The sequence below is a fragment of the Rhinoraja longicauda genome, chromosome 9, assembly GCF_053455715.1.
Source record: "Rhinoraja longicauda isolate Sanriku21f chromosome 9, sRhiLon1.1, whole genome shotgun sequence".
NCBI classification, from domain to species: domain Eukaryota; kingdom Metazoa; phylum Chordata; class Chondrichthyes; order Rajiformes; family Arhynchobatidae; genus Rhinoraja; species Rhinoraja longicauda.
The window spans coordinates 4854521-4871053 of NC_135961.1; the positions used below are offsets into that span (position 1 = coordinate 4854521).

Below are 16533 nucleotides of genomic sequence, written 5' to 3' on the forward strand. Positions count from 1 at the left end.
TTTGTGGTTAAACAGCGTTTTTGGTGGCCTTCACTTGAGAAGGATGTAGCTGAATATGTGGCCGCCTGCCCTGTCTGTGCAAGGAGCAAGCCCTCCAGACAAGCCCAAGCGGGCCTGCTGCACCCACTTTCAGTCCCTCGGAGGCCCTGGTCCCACATCTCCATTGACTTTGTTACTGGGTTGCCGGCCTCCAAAGGTAACACAACTGTCCTGACGGTGGTAGACCGATTTTCAAAGATGGTACATTTTATCGCTGTGGCCAAGCTCCCCTCTGCCAAAGAGACGGCAGAGGTAATGATGTCTTACGTTTTCCGTATCCATGGTTTCCCTACAGACATTGTCTCGGACCGAGGTCCTCAGTTTGTGTCCAAGTTTTGGAGTGAGTTTTGTTCCCTCATAGGTGCCACCGTCAGCCTGTCTTCTGGTTACCATCCGCAATCCAATGGCCAGACTGAGCAGATGAACCAGGAGCTCGAGACCTGCTTGCGCTGTCTGATCGCGCAGAACCAGACCACCTGGAGCGACCATCTCATCTGGGTCGAGTACGCACGCAACACACTTCCTACGGCTGCCACGGGACTCACACCCTTCCAGTGTGCCTACGGCTACCAGCCCCCCTTGTTCTCGGCTTATGAGGGTGAGGTGACGGTGCCTTCTGCCCACGCCATGATCCGACGCTGTCGCCGAATCTGGGACGGAGCTCGGAGGGTTCTACTCCGGGGTCAGTCCCGGATGAAAGCGGCAGCCGACCGCCACCGCAGATCCGCTCCGCATTATCGCCCAGGCCAGAAGATATGGCTGTCTACAAAGGACTTGCCACTTCACGTCCACGCCAGAAAGCTGGCTCCAAGGTTCGTGGGTCCATTTCCCATTTCGAAAGTCATTAACCCTGTTTCGGTCCGTCTACAACTCCCCAGGTCATTAAGGGTTCACCCTACATTCCACGTCAGCAAAATAAAACCGGTCAAGGAAAGTGCACTCGTGCCCGCCTCCAAGCCCCCTCCACCCCCCCCGGCTCGTCGACGGTGGTCCGGTCTACACAGTTAAGGCACTTCTTGCAGTCCGCAAGAGAGGTCGCGGTCGCCAGTTTCTGGTCGACTGGGAAGGCTACGGTCCTGAGGAGAGGTGCTGGATTCCTGCCAGCTTCATTTTGGACAAAACTTTGATCAAGGACTTTGACAAGACTCATCCTGACCAGCCTGGACCGTCAGGAGTCGGTCCTAAAGGGGGGGGTACTGTAATGTCCCGTCATATCTGTTAGTCTTGTGTCATGTTCTGTGTTTAGATTCTCATTTCAGGTCCCTTGACTTCCTGCCATTGTAATTGTCAGCCCCGCCTTGATTGTTTCCACCTGTGTGCCCTTACCTCATGTATATATAGTCCACGCCTCCCTTTGTCCTGTGCCAGTTCGTATTGTGATTCATGTGCTCTGATTCATGTGCTCTCGGTCGTAGTATAGCTAGTAAGTAATTTTTGTAACTAATGTTTTTGTAGCTGAGTAAGTTTAGAGTTTTTGGTTCGAATCGCAGTGTTCTTTAATGTGAAAATTAAAGAACGCCTTTATTTTCTCCAAATTGACTCTTGTGTGTGAGTCGTGCTTTTGAGTCCAGTTCCTGTGTGCCCCAGAGCATAACAGATTATTTGTTTTGCATACCCAAGGTATGCAATGAGTCACCACATAAAGGGCGCTGACAAAGTTACAAAGTATCCCACACCAGGTCCTCCTTTGCTCTTCCCCCTCCTCCCAGTGGTCCCCCCAAGCCAGGTCCTCTTTTGTTCCTCCCCCCCCCTCCCCTCATGGCTGTTCCCCCAAGCAGGGTTTGCCCTTGTCCTCCCCTCCCCCTCCCCCCTACAGTCATCATTAGGTATTCCTCCTGGACTGTGGCCCGGCTTGGGAGTCCACATCAAAGAGGATCTGACATGGACAACACACATTGCCGCACTGGCGGGTAAGGCAAAGCAGCGCCTTTACCACCTCGGACAGCTGAGGAAATTCAGAGTGTCTCTGAGGATCCTTCAGTGCTTCTACTCTGGGGCTGTAGAGAGCATCCTGTCCGGCAACATCACAGTCTGGTTTGGGAACAGCTCTGCCCAGGACAGGATGGCCCTGCAGAGAGTAGTGCGTTCGGCAGAACGCACCATGGGAACTACACTCACCCCCCCCCTGCAGGACCTATACATCAGGAGGTGCAGATCCAGAGCCAGCAACATTATGGGGGACCCCTACCACCCCAGCAATGGACTGTTCCAGCTGCTACGGTCAGGCAAACGCCTCCGCTGTCACGCTGTGAAAACGGAGAGGATGAGACGGAGTTTCTTCCCACAGGCCATCAGGACTGTTAACTTTTATACTTCCAGGGACTAAATTTTGTCTTCTCTGTATTAACTTTTATTTATATGCTGTAACTTTTTTTTTGCACGATCCGCAGGCATTGCCACTTTCATTTCACTGCACATCGTGTATGTGACAAATCAACTTGACTTGACTTGGCTTGACTGGAACTGCACTGTCTAATTTCACGATTGTTGTCATTTTACCCGCCAATGATCGCACAAGACCATTTTGGATTGCACAAATGCCGAGTCAAAAAAATACAACACAATTCTTTGCAGCAGTGTTTTGCACAAACAGGCACACACGCACTAATTTCCAGTCCCTACTGCTGCTGGGATGGATGAATGACCTTTTACATTTTACATCAAGGATTATTCTGAGTACTTCCCCTGCGGAGAAAACATTCCTGCGGATTGTTAATGTTCTGAGTGATAAGACAGTCCAAGACACTCTTATAGATAATTAGATGCGTCTTCCTCCTCTTGTTTATTCCGATTTATTATGATTTTACAATGGTAAAAGAGTGGAAGAAATATCTTCACCCTGTTTTACAACAAATCTTTGATTGGTACAATTAAACGAAAATGTAAATGAAGGCTTTGCAATTATAGACGATTTACATCACAGTGGGACAATTGTTGAAAGAGAACCTCCCCCCCACTTTACCTTCCAACACCCAACCCCATTGATCTTTCCTGCAGATCAAGTCCCTTCAAGAACATGTTCAGGTGTCAGGGGTTATAGGGAGAAGGCAGGAGAATGGGGTGAGGAGGGAGAGATAGATCAGCCATGATTGAATGGCAGACTTGATGGGCCGAATGGCCCACTTCTGCCCCTATCACTTTTGACCTTAACATGTGCAGGCACATTTTTATTGTGATGGTTTCATTTTTTTTGAACAAAATAGTTTTTTTTAAACAAAAATAGGACTTAATATGCACATTAGCCTTTACTTTCAGTGGAATCATTGGCATTATATTTGTTTCTCAAGCGACATTTCGTATATACAATATTTTTTACATGTGCAAATATGTTTCAGATACTGCAGGCTTCAGAACCACTTCATGCCTGATCACCATTGCGAATAAATAGAATAAAACAAAAATAGACTATGAATGTTCTCTGTAAACTTTGACCCTTTAAAGAGGTGTTTACTTACACATAAAACTGTGGCCATTACTCAGTGGCATTGCCTATAAAATAAATAATCATTCACAAGTCCCACGATGAAAGTTGAAAATGATTACTTAAAATCACAACCAGCACTGTTTCTCATTAGTTTACAGGCGACATTGGCTTGTTGGAAGTCCTGTCATTCTTAGTGCTTCAGGAAACAACTTTGTTCGCCCAAGACAGTAAAGTACAGATGCTCCCCGACTTACGATGCTTCGACTTTACGATGGGCAACAGCAGCGAGCCGCAGCTCGCTTCCGGCCACGTGATCAGGTGTATTAAACGCATTTTCCACTTACGATATTTGCGGTTTACGGTGGGTTTATGGGAACGGAACCCCACTGTAAGTCGAGGAGCACCCGGGCCACATCTGAGTAATTTAAATAAACAAAATTAATCATCTGATACAAGCGACGATGGTCCCCGATTCTCCAGCGTATCAGAATTCCTTTCGACACCATCGTTAGACTGGTCACCTTTGCAGATATCCTGCAGCAATAGTGAATAATCTTCTTTCCACTGTCGGAATTTCTCTGACGTCAACTGCGAACTTTCCAGGAGCAGGTTTATAACGGTCAGGTCAGCTTCTTTGGACTGGTTAAGGGAGGGCAATGAAAAAAAACCATAGTTTTAAAATAAACATTGATGTTTCGTGACAATGCAAATAACTTATTGTTACGAGCCATAAAAGTGTGATTCACTAAAGATAAGTCAACATCATGTCTGCATCTCCTTACATTTGGCTAAAATATATTTCCCATTGAGAGCAGGCTGCCTTCTTCAGAGCACCATCACCAGCAATAGCTTTCACCTGGGTTTAGTTGAGTTTAGTTTAGAGTTCCCAATGTTGGGGGGAATCCAGAACAAAGGGGCCACAGTTTAAGAAGAAGGGGTAGGCCATTTAGAACTGAGATGGGGAAAAACTTTTTCAGTCAGAGAGTTGTGAATCTGTGGAATTCTCTGCCTCAGAAGGCAGTGGAGGCCAATTCTCTGAATGCATTCAAGAGAGAGCTGGATAGAGCTCTTAAGGATAGCGGAGTCAGGGGGTATGGGGAGAAGGCAGGAACGGGGTACTGATTGAGAATGATCAGCCATGATCACATTGAATGGCGGTGCTGGCTCGAAGGGCCGAATGGTCTCCTCCTGCACCTATTGTCTATTGTCTATTGTACAGAGCGGAAACAGGCTCTTCGGCCCACCGAGTCCGCGCCGACCAGCGATCCCCGCACATTAGCACTATCCCACACACACTAGGGACAATTTACACTTATACCAAGCCAATTAACCTACAAACCTGCACGTCTTTGGAGTGTGAGAGGAAACCAGAGCACCCGGGGAAATCCCACGTAGGTCACGGGGAGATCGTACAAACTCCGAACAGACAGCACCACTAGATCTACTAATCGTGGATTTTTTTTATTATTAATTTGTTTTCATGAAACACTTCTACACTGAGAAAAGTTTATTTTGGAAGCACATCGGTCACTATGTGTGGGTTAGTAGTGGCAAGAAGATAAATCCTGCAGAAGGAACATCCTTGGTTAAGTGTAAGAAAATAACTGCAGATGCTGGTACAAATCGAAGGTATTTATTCACAAAATGCTGGAGTAACTCAGCAGGTCAGGCAGCATCTCAGGAGAGAAGGAATGGGTGACGTTTCAGGTCGAGTCCCTTCTTCAGACTGATGTCGGGGGGGCGGGACAAAGGAAGGATATAGGTGGAGACAGGAAGACAGTGGGAGAACTGGGAAGGGGGAGGGGGGGGGGAAAGAGAGGGACAGAGGAACTATCTAAAGTTGGAGAAGTCAATGTTCATACCGCTGGGCTGCAAGCTGTTAAGTGGACTTGGTTAAGTGGACTTTTCATTCCATCATGTAAATGGTTGATAAAAATGGTGAATAGCTGGGATACCAACATGGATCCTTGCTGGGTGACACCAATCATTCCCTGAGCATAACACAAAATGCTGAAAGAACTCAGTGGATCAGGCAGCATATGTGGAGCGAACAGAAGAAGGACATTTCAGGACAGGACTTTTCTTCAGACTGGTTACTTCTTACTAGGCCCATCACCTTCACAATATTATTTCTGACTCCACACAAGCAATGTCCAATCTGAGCCAATAATTGCCTTTAGTCCCTCAAGGTACATATGACAATAAAACACTCTTTTGACTCTTGACAAGTTCCGAATGAAGAAATATGGACTTCCAAATGGCATGTAATGAAGTCTCTCGAGGGACTTATCTAAATTTGAAAGCTTTATATCATTGTAAATTAGAAAATAGATTAACTGCTTAGTTTACATGGTTATTCATAAGAGTCTGTACAATAACTACATTTCAAAAGAATGCCCTTGGCTCTAAAATACTTGCGAATATTGTGATCATACATGCGCTATAAAAATGCAGCCCCATTTATAATGGACTCTTCCTTCCCTTCTCCTCATTTATGAACTTGGCTAAAGTTTTTAGATTAAGTTTTTGCTTACTTAGTCTCGAACCTCCTTCTTTGACTTACTAATCCTTTTTGCATGTCAGCATTTCTCATTGTTAAGTATAACTAGACCAAGTGGACATGTTGGGCCCAAACCTCTCCTGCATTAAAACTACTTGCATTATCACTAAAGTGACAATGGTGAGTAAGGTGGGCCTAAAATTGTCACGCTATCGTGTACCGTTTTGGCTGAAGTTCAGTCACAAACAAGATAACAAACGAGAGTTTTAGTATGTAGATATGTAAATGCTCGCTGAGTTGCTGCCTTGCAGCGATCCTGACTACGGGCGCTGTCCACGGAGTTTGTACGTTCTCCCCGTGACCGTGAAGAGCTTTCTCCGAGATCTTCGGTTTCCTCCCACACTCCAATGACGTGCAGGTTTGTAGGTTAATTGGCTTGGTGTATGTGTAAATTGTCCCCAGTGTGTGTAGGACAGTGTTAATGTGGTGGGGATGGCTGGTCGGTGCAGACTCGGTGGGCTGAAGGGCCTGTTTCTGCGCTGTATCTCTAAACTAAGTTCTAGAGGTGTAGAAGTAGCAACGTTTTATTCATTGTGAAGAGTGAGAGGAGCATAATCTACCACCCTGCACATGCTACTCTGCCTCCTTGGAGCATCATTTTCAACTTGCAGCGGGATAGATAATTTGACAGACTTGCCCTCCACCTTGTAAAGTGGAACATTGGGCTAGATTGTACTTGATCTAATCTGCAGTCCACATTTAGCCTCCAATGCCGGTTCCAGGGCCACGGGTGGCTCAGTCTATGGAATTCTTTGCCACAGAAGGCCAAGCCAGCGGATATCTTCAAGGCAGAGATCGACAGATTTTTTATTCACTCAGAGAGTTGTGAATCTGTGGAACTCTCTGCCTCAGAAGGCAGTGGAGGCCAATTCCCTGGATGCTTTCAAGAGAGTTGGATAGAGCTCTTAATGATAGCGGAGTCAAGGGATGTGGGGAGAAGGCAGGAACGGGGTACTGATTGTGGATGATCAGCCATGATCACAGTGAATGGCGGTGCTGGCTCAAAGGGCAGAATGGCCTCCTCCTGCACCTATTGTCTATTGTCTATTAGTACAGGTGTCAGAGGTTAATGGGAGAAGGCAGGGGAATGGGGTTAGGAGGGAGAGATACATCAGCCACGATTGAATGGCGGAATAGACTTGATGGGCTGAATGGCCTAATTCTGCTCCTATCCCTGATGACCTTATAATGATCAGTACCTCTCTTCTTCAGGGGTAAATGTTGTTCCCAAGGAGAATGTTCAGAACTCTACTGACAAGAGGAGATGCGTTCTTTTGAACTCAAGGCAAACTTTAAGTGTGGCGTTTCCCCTGCTAATTCTCAACACCATGTACCTCCAGGCCACAAGCACAGCAATCACTTGCAGAAGTGTATTCAACAATTCAATCATTATAATCACCTCCTACGTTGCACATGGACCTGGAGCTTGACAGAGTAAAACTATAATCTTGACTCATTTATAGATCAGAACAAACCTGAAGATAAAACCTCCGAGTTTCCCGAGGGCCTCTGTTTTTTTAAGCTGGCCTAACAGAATCCTGCCTGCAAAACCTCCTTCTATTGCAATTGTATACCTTGGTCTCAATGGCCCGCGCGATGCAGAGTTTAGAAGCTCTTTTGTAGCAGCTATGGGTTTGCTGGTCGAAACTGATTTTGTATTGTGTAGGAAGGAACTGCAGATGCTAGTTTACACCGAAGGCAGACTCAAAATGCTGCAGTAACTCAGCGGGTCAGGCAGCATCTCTAGAGAGAAGGAATGGGTGATGTGTTGGGTCGAGACCTGAAACGTCAGCTGTTCCTTTTCTCCAGAGATGCTGTCTGACCCGCTGAGTTACTCCATTATTTGTGTCTACCTTTGGATTTTGTATTGTTGGTCTCCATGCTGGCAGGTCACCTGGGATCATCTAACTGAAAATTGCACCTGAACAGGTAGTAAAGAAAATAACTGCAGATGCTGGTACAAATCGAAGATATTTATTCACAAAATGCTGGAGTAACTCAGCGGGTCAGGCAGCATCTCAGGAGAGAAGGAATGGGTGTCGTTTCGGGTCGAGACCCTTCTTCAGACTGATGTCAGGGGGGGCGGGACAAAGGAAGGATATAGGTGGAGACAGGAAGATAGAGGGAGAACTGGGAAGGGGGAGGGGAAGAGAGGGACAGAGGAACTATCTAAAGTTGGAGAAGTCGATGTTCATACCGCTGGGCTGCAAGCTGCCCAGGCGAAATATGAGGTGCTGTTCCTCCAATTTCCGGTGGGCCTCACTATGGCACTGGAGGAGGCCCATGACAGAAAGGTCAGACTGGGAGTGGGAGGGGGAGTTGAAGTGCTCGGCCACCGGGAGATCAGTTTGGCCAACGCGGACCGAGCGCAGGTGTTGAGCCTTAACAGAAGCTATATGCTTTAAATAAGCTATTTTTCAACAGCTTACCCATGCAGATAATTTTGTAGTGCATATTGAACGAAATTATGATTTATCCACAGACGTAAAAATAAACCCTTACGTACCTTTAACGTACTGTTCAATGTTCTGAATTTGTGCAGTCTTTCATTGACAATGGGATTTTTACTGCGCTTTATAAAGGATCGCCTGAAATCCCTCTTTGTTGACGCTCGATATTCTCCAATCGGAGAAAGACTTGCTTGTTCCAAGGATTTATACAGCTGTTGCATTTCGTCAGAGCTTTGCGGTTGTTCTTAAAAGTAAAGAGCAAAGCAATGTCAAAGGGATTCCACCACCATGTGAGAAAAAGCACATTTAAATTGACACTGAGGACTCACTGAAAGAACTTCCGGCATCAATCTATATACTAAAACTCTTGTTTGTTTGTTTGTTTGTTCCTGAACTCCAGCCAAGACGGTACACGATAGCGTGACAATTTTAGGCCCACCTTACTCACCGTCGTCCCTTTGGTGCTAATGGAAGACGTTTCATTGAAATCGGGGGTGTTATATTTTTAAAGTTATTCACATTTTAAAGTTTAAATCTATCTCCTAGAGAGGGAGGGGGGGGAGGGGGATGGAGGAGGGAGGATAAGGAGGGTTGAGGGGGATGGAGTGGGGGAGGGGAAGGAGGGAGGTGGAAGGGGGGTGGAGGAGGGAGGGGGTGGGGAGGGGGAGGAGGGAGAGAGAGGGGGAGGGGAGGGGGAGGGGGAGGTGGGGAGGGTGGGTGGGGAGGGGAGGGGAGGAGGGGAGGGGGGAGGGGAGAGGGGGTGGAGGGGGAGGAGGGAGTGGGGGGGGGGGGGGAGGAGGAGAGGGTGCTAAACCAATGCAGGACCGATTTGGGCCCAACGGGTCCACTTGGTCTAGTATTGAACTAAAAATCACTGATGCCAAAAGTGAATAATATAATGTAAACATAAGGAACTGCAAGTGCTCGAATCTTGTGCAAAACACAAAGTGCTGGAGGAATTTAGTGGATCAGGCAGCATCAGTGGAGGGGATGGACAGAGGATGTTTCAGGTCAGACTGATTGGAGTAAGGAATGACAGATGGAAAAGGGAGGTGGGAGCATGACAAATGATACAAAATGCTGGAGTAACTCAGCGGGACAGGCAGCATCTGGGGAGAGAAGGAATGGGTGGCTGAAAAAGGGTCTCGACCCGAAACGTTACCCATTCCGTTTCTCCAGACCCGCTGAGTTACTACAGCATCTTGTGTCGATCTTCGGTTTAAACCAGCACCTGCAGTTCCTTCCCACCCATTTCATCTTGCAAATGATAATTGGGGGATTGGCAGATGGGTAGAGCAGGTGAAATAGCCTTGAGGTGCAAAGGAAACAAAAGGGCATCGGATAAGGAAGAAGAGGAGGAGGAGGAGGAGGAGGAGGAGGAGGAGGAGTGAAATGTGAAGCTGGAGGGAGGGTGGGAGGGAGGGCGGGATGTGTGTGGAAGGGCATTTGGGAGAGGGGGCAAAATTAGGGTGAATAAACGGGAAATGGGGGTGGGGGATGTGTTGGAAGGAGGGCAAAGCAGTATGGTAACCGGATGGCTTAGGAAATGGCGGGAATTACATTGTATATCCCCTGGGGGGCACAAAGAGATGGGGGGGGGGGGGTTGGGGTATACTTGAAGTTGAAGAATTTAACTTAGGGTGGCACAGTGGCGCAGCGGTAGAGTTGTTGCATTACAGCGAATGCAGCGCCGGAGACCCGGGTTCCATCCCGACTACGGGCGCTGTCTGTACGGAGTTTGTACGTTCTCCCAGTGACCTGCGTGGGTTTTCTCCGAGATCTTCAGTTTCCTCCCACACTCCAAAGACGTGCAGGTTTGAAGGTTAATTGGCTTGGTAAATGTAAAAAAATTGTCCCTAGTGGGTGTAGGATGGTGTTAATGTGCGGGGATCGCTGGTTGGCACGGACCCGGTGGGCCGAAGGGCCTGTTTCCACGCTGTATCTCTAAACTAAACTAAATGAACATACTATTGAGTTGTAAGCTACCCGAGTGGAATATGAGGTGTAGTGCCTTTATTTTACACATGGCCTCACTCTGGTATGGAGGAGGCCAAGGACTGAAAGGTCAGTATGGGAAAGGGAAGGGTTAAAATGCTTAGCAACCAAGAGAACCAGCAGGCCTTGCACTTGACCAAATGATATCAAACATTGGATTGCATGATACAACAAATTACAAAATGACATCTTCTTTTTGGTCTTGGATCATAAGTTTGCCCTTTGTATTTCCCCCACTGTCAAAGTCGTAGCAGATCGCCAAAATTTTCTTTTACCCCACGACAATCACCACGACAATGCCGAGTCAGGTCGATACAAGTTACTTTTTTTGTGAAACTAGCACCTGGCTAAGAGATTACACCGTCTTCGGAAACATCGCGAAATTCCCACGCTCACCTGACCGTCAAACTGTCACCTCCAATCTACCCGTCAAATGTCCTGACGGTAAATAAATTGGTTAAACAAAACTATCTTCTGGTATCTTCAAATGCCTTTTCTTAATTTAATATCACGTGCTTCTAAATGCATCTGTGACAACCTAGCAAACCTGGGGACAGCGTGCGACAGACAGCGCCCGCAATAAGCTACGATACCTGGCGACAAGCCAGCTGTCGCCCAGAAATTTTTATCTGGAAAATTTTTCCACGAAGCGCCGAGATCCGCTACGATTCATTGAAGACTCCTCACGATCACGCCCGCGCGCGGCACCCCGGCAAACGTTCAGCGACAGCCTAGTCACCGGCAGTCGCCTTAAAATCACCTACGTGGGACAGGCCCTTTAAACAGTTGACGGTTTTCTGTTAAATACATCAGGGATGTCTTTGGACCATCTTTCCCTTTGAAAGATACAATGGAAAGTTGTGATTGAGTTCGTTTTTCTATCCTTTCAAGCAATCCAAATCCGTTTGGCATTTTTAACTAGGTTCCCATTGAATATGAACAGACTGCACAAACTGTGCTGTAAATGTGACTGTTATTGAAAAGAAGCTGGGGGAATACACGATTGACAAAAAATGCTGGAGTAACTCAACAAGCCAGGCAGCTAACAGTTTCCTTTATCATCGTTATTTTTGGCGCATCATATCATATCATATATATACAGCCGGAAACAGGCCTTTTCGGCCCTCCATGTCCGTGCCGCCCAGTGATCCCCGTACATTAACACTATCCTACACCCACTAGGGACAATTTTTACATTTACCCAGCCAATTAACCTACATACCTGCACGTCTTTGGAGTGTGGGAGGAAACCGAAGATCTCGGAGAAAACCCACGCAGGTCACGGGGAGAACGTACAAACTCCTTACAGTGCAGCACCCGTAGTCAGGATCGAACCTGAGTCTCAGGCGCTGCATTCGCTGTAAAGCAGCAACTCTACCGCTGCGCTACCGTGCCGCCATCTTTCATTCATTTGTTCTATATCTCTCCACATCATCGTCCATATTTCTCGTTTCCCCCTCCCCTGACTTTCAGTCTGAAGAAGGGTCTCGACCCGAAACGTCACCCATTCCTTCTCTCCAGAGATGCTGTCTGACCCACTGAATTACTCCAGCATTTTGTGTCTACCTTCAATTTAAACCAGCATCTGCAGTTCTTTCCTACATATACATATATATATATATATATATACACACATACTCAAAAATCAAACAATAGTAGTGCAATAATAATAATTATTATTGTAATTATTATTATTATTATTATTATAATAAGAAAGGATATAAAGAGAGAATGCAGAAACAAGGAGCTTACAAAACAAAAAGGTACAAAGTGCTGGAGTAACTCAGCAGGTCAGGCAGCATCTCTGGAGAGAAGGATGAGGTGACGTTTCAGGTCATGACGAAGGGTCTTGATCCAAATCGTCACCTATTCCTTTACTATAGAGATGCTGCCTGACCCGCTGAGTTACTCCAGCATTTGTCTATCAGCAGAGACAAGTGGGCTTGATTGAATATTCAAGATGGAGATGTGATTGCATGAGAATAATAACAATAGACAATAGGTGCCAGCACCACCATTCAATGTGATCATGGCTGATCATTATCAATCAGTACCCCGTTCCTGCCTTCTCCCCATACCCCCTGACTCCGCTATCCTTAAGAGCTCTATCTAACTCTCTCTTGAAAGCATCCAGAGAATTGGCCTCCACTGCCTTCTGAGGCAGAGAATTCCACAGATTCACAACTCTCTGGCTGAAAAAGATTTTCCTCGTCTCCGTTCTAAATGGCCTACCCCTTATTCTTAAACTTTGTGGCCCCTTGTTCTGGTCTCCCCCAACATTGGGAACGTGTTTCCTGCCTCTAAAGTGTCCAGCCCCTTAATAATCTTATACGTTTCGATAAGGTCCCCTCTCATCCTTCAAAATTCCAGTGTATTCTTCAAATCTTTAAAAGGTGGACAAATTGCAAAGGTGCCTGAGTAGGGGAATGGGTGAACACCACTCCCCCTTCCCTTCCCTCTTCTCCCTGCTTGTCCACCTTCCTCCACTAAAGGTCAGTTCACCATCCCAAAGTCTGCAACAATGTCGCCCACCGTGGCTCACACTGCCCCCAGACACTAATCAGGCTATCAGGAAACCTCACTGCCTGTTTAGTTTAGTTTAGAGATGCAGCGCGGAATCAGGCCCTTCGGCCCACCGGGTCCGCGCCGACCAGTGATCCCCACACACTAACACTATCCTACACACACTAGGGACAATTATTACATTTACCCAGCCAATTAACCTACGCACCTGTACGTCTTTGGAGTGCGGGAGGAAACCGAAGATCTCGGAGGAAAACCCACGCAGGTCATGGGGAGAATGTACAAACTCCGTACAGACGGCACCCGTAGTCAGGATCGAACCTGAGTCTCCGGCGCTACATTTGCTGTAAGGCAGCAACTCTACCGCTGCGCCACCGTGCGGCCCTATGCCTGGGGTCATCTGTTGCTGGCTCTAGTTTGTCCTGGCTTTTTCTTCATCCAGTTCCCCCCACCCCTCCTCCCCCGAACAATCAGTCTGAAGAAGGGTCCCAACCTGTAATATCACCCATCCACGTTCTCCAGAGATGCTGCCTGACCCGCTGAGTTACTCCAGCACTTTGTGTCTATCACAGCAACCTCTTTTTTGTTCTCTCAGAAGCAATTTATCCACTTGCGCTTCATCCTCTTTCACCATGCAGTGTTTAGTTTAGTTTAGTTTAGTTTACAGAAACAGCATGGAAACAGGCCCTTCGGCCCACTGAGTCTGCACCGACTAGCCATCCCCGCACATTAACACTACCCGACACACACGAGGGACAACTTACATTTATACCAAGCCAATTAATCTACAAACCTGCACGTCTTTGGAGTGTGGGAGGAAACCGAAGATCTCGGAGAAAACCCACGCAGGTCACGGGGAGAACGTACAAACTCCGTACAGACGGCGCCCGTAGTCAGGATGGAACTCGGGTCTCCGGCGCTGCATTCGATGTAAGGCAGCAACTCTACCGCTGCGCCACCGTGGCCTACACTACTAAGAGGAGTGTTTCACTAGGTCAGAAAGGTGATTGAGAATGTTTCAAAATAGTCGCAGTAGAGGGCAGCATAAGACAGTAAACTCCAACTTAGAAACCTGAGGATCTGCAGATGCTGGTTTACGAAAAAAGACACAAAGTGCTGGAGTAACTCAAAGGGCCAGGCGGCATTTCTGGAGAACATGGATAGGCAACGATTTGGTTTGGGACCCTTCCTCAGGCTGATTGTAATGGGGGGGGGGGGGGGTGGGTGGGGGGGTGATGGGGGAGGTGGGGGTGATGGGGGGGTGGTGGTGGGGGTGAGAAAACTGGAAGAGAGCTGAGTTTATCCTGCTGGGGGCAAGACAAAGACTGGCATGTGATAGGAGGGTACAGGTGAGATGGTTGGACAAAGGCCAGAGGTGAAAAGACACAATGTGAGATAAGGACATATGGATAGTGAAAGGCTTGGATAGAGTGGATGTGGAGAGGATGTTTCCACTTGTGATAGAGTCTAGGACTAGAGGTCACAGCCTCAGAATTAAAGGACGTTCTTTTAGGAAGATGAGGAGCAATTTCTTTAGCCAGATGGTGGTGAATCTGTGGAATTCTTTGCCACAGAAGGCTGTGGAGGCCAAGTCAGTGGATATCTTTAAGGCAGAGATAGATAGATTCTTGATTAGTACGGGTGTCAGGGGTTATGGGGAGAAGGCAGGAGAATGGGGTTAGGAGGGAGAGACAGATCAGCCATGATTGAATGGCGGAATAGACTTGATGGGCTGAATGGCCCAATTGTGCTCCTATCACTTATGACCTAAGATGCACAAATTGCAAATCCAGAAGAAAGATCACAGATGGAAGGTGGCACGGGGAGCGGGAAGAGGGATGTGTTGCACCATGTGGCAGGAGATTGCAGACAACTGTGCGACTAATAAGGTTGTTGCAGTGGGGGATTTTAACTTTCCCAATATTGACTGGGAGTGTCACGGTGCAAAAGGTTTAGACAGGGCAGAATGGGTCACATGAGCTCAGGAAAGTTTCCTCACGCAATACACGAGAGAGGGCAACGCTTGATCTAGTCTGAGAATACTGGGAGGGGCAAGTGGATGAAGTGTTCGCGGATTGGGCCTTTTGGGACCAGCGACCAGTGTTCTATTAGGTTTAAAACAGTTATGAAAAAGAGACAGGGCAAGGCCAACTTTGAGGGTATTAGGACAAGAACACGTTCAGGTTGCCAGGAGCAGGTTGTTTGAAGGAAAAAGGAACATCCGGAGAGTGCTGACAAGAGTTCAGGGCATGTATCTTCCCCTTGGAGTGAAGGGCAAAGCAGGTGGGTGTGAGGAAGCTGGGGTGATGAGGAAAATTGAGGCCCACCTCAAGAATAAGAAGGAGACCTGGGACAGGTATAGGCAGCTGGGATCAAGTATATCCCTGGAAGAGTTTCCCAGACTGAGGAGCACGTTAGAAAAGGAAATCAGGACAGGAGGTAGCTCTGGCAGGTAATATTAAGGATAATCCAAAGAGATTTTATAAGTACAATAAGTCAAAAAATGGGTAGCCTGAGAGAGAATGGGGCCCCTAAGGAATCAAAGCGATCAACTCTGTGCGGAGCCACAGGAGACGGGCCAAGGTTCTCAATGTGTATTTCTCCTCTGCTTTGATCATGGGGAAAGTCATGAGGACTGGGGAACTGGAGGCAGTCAGTGGAAGTACCTTGAGGGCAGTCAGTGTTAGGGTCGAGGAGGTGCTGAACGTCCCAGCGTGTATGAAGATAGACAAATCTCCCGGACCTGATCAGATATATCCGAGGACACTGTGGGAAACTGGAGAGGAAATGGCAGGTCTCCTGGATGAGATTTATGAGTAATCTTTAAATACAGGTGAGATGTCGGAAGACTGGGAGATGGCAAATGTTGTGCCGCTGTTTAATAACGGCTGCTGGGAAAAGCCTGGGAACTGCAGGCCGGACCATGGCCTGCATGGTTAGAAAGTTACTAGAAAGTATTCTAAGCCTTTTCCTTTTCTCCACACATGCTGCCTGTCCCGCTGAGTTACTCCAGCTTTTTGAATCTTTCTCGGGTTTAAACCAGCATCTGCAGTTCCTTCTGAGGGATAAGATATAGACAATAGACAATAGACAATAGGTGCAGGAGTAGGCCATTCAGCCCTTCGAGCCAGCACCACCATTCAATGTGATCATGGCTGATCATTCTCAATCAGTACCCCGTTCCTGCCTTCTCCCCATGCCCCCTGACTCCGCTATCCTTAAGAGCTCTATCTAGCTCTCTCTTGAATGCATTCAGAAAATTGGCCTCCACTGCCTTCTGAGGCAGAGAATTCCACAGATTCACAACTCTCTGACTGAAAAAGTTTTTCCTCATCTCCGTTCTAAATGGCCTACCCCTTATTCTTAAACTGTGTGGCCCCTGGTTCTGGACTCCCCCAACATTGGGAACATGTTTCCCACCTCTATCGTGTCCAACCCCTTAATAATCTTATATGTTTCGATAAGATCCCCTCTCATCCTTCTAAATTCCAAATATGCATGCATTTAGATGGACCAGGGCTGATTAGAGATGGTCAGCACGG

At 47.3% G+C, this 16533-nt stretch overlaps 1 protein-coding gene across 2 annotated transcripts in view; it reads right to left on the reverse strand.

Moving 5' to 3' along the window:
• Positions 1 to 2807: 2807 nt before the first annotated feature.
• ipcef1 (interaction protein for cytohesin exchange factors 1) overlaps positions 2808 to 16533 on the reverse strand; it is a 130156-nt gene continuing 116430 nt past the window's right edge. For both annotated transcript variants that reach the window (XM_078404713.1, XM_078404714.1), the window contains exons 10-11: positions 8530 to 8717; positions 2808 to 4102 (exon numbers count right to left, since the gene is read on the reverse strand). In XM_078404713.1, the coding sequence (XP_078260839.1) occupies positions 3902 to 4102; positions 8530 to 8717 (389 nt within the window). In that variant the 3' untranslated portion in view covers positions 2808 to 3901. The remainder of the gene's footprint in view (positions 4103 to 8529; positions 8718 to 16533) is intronic.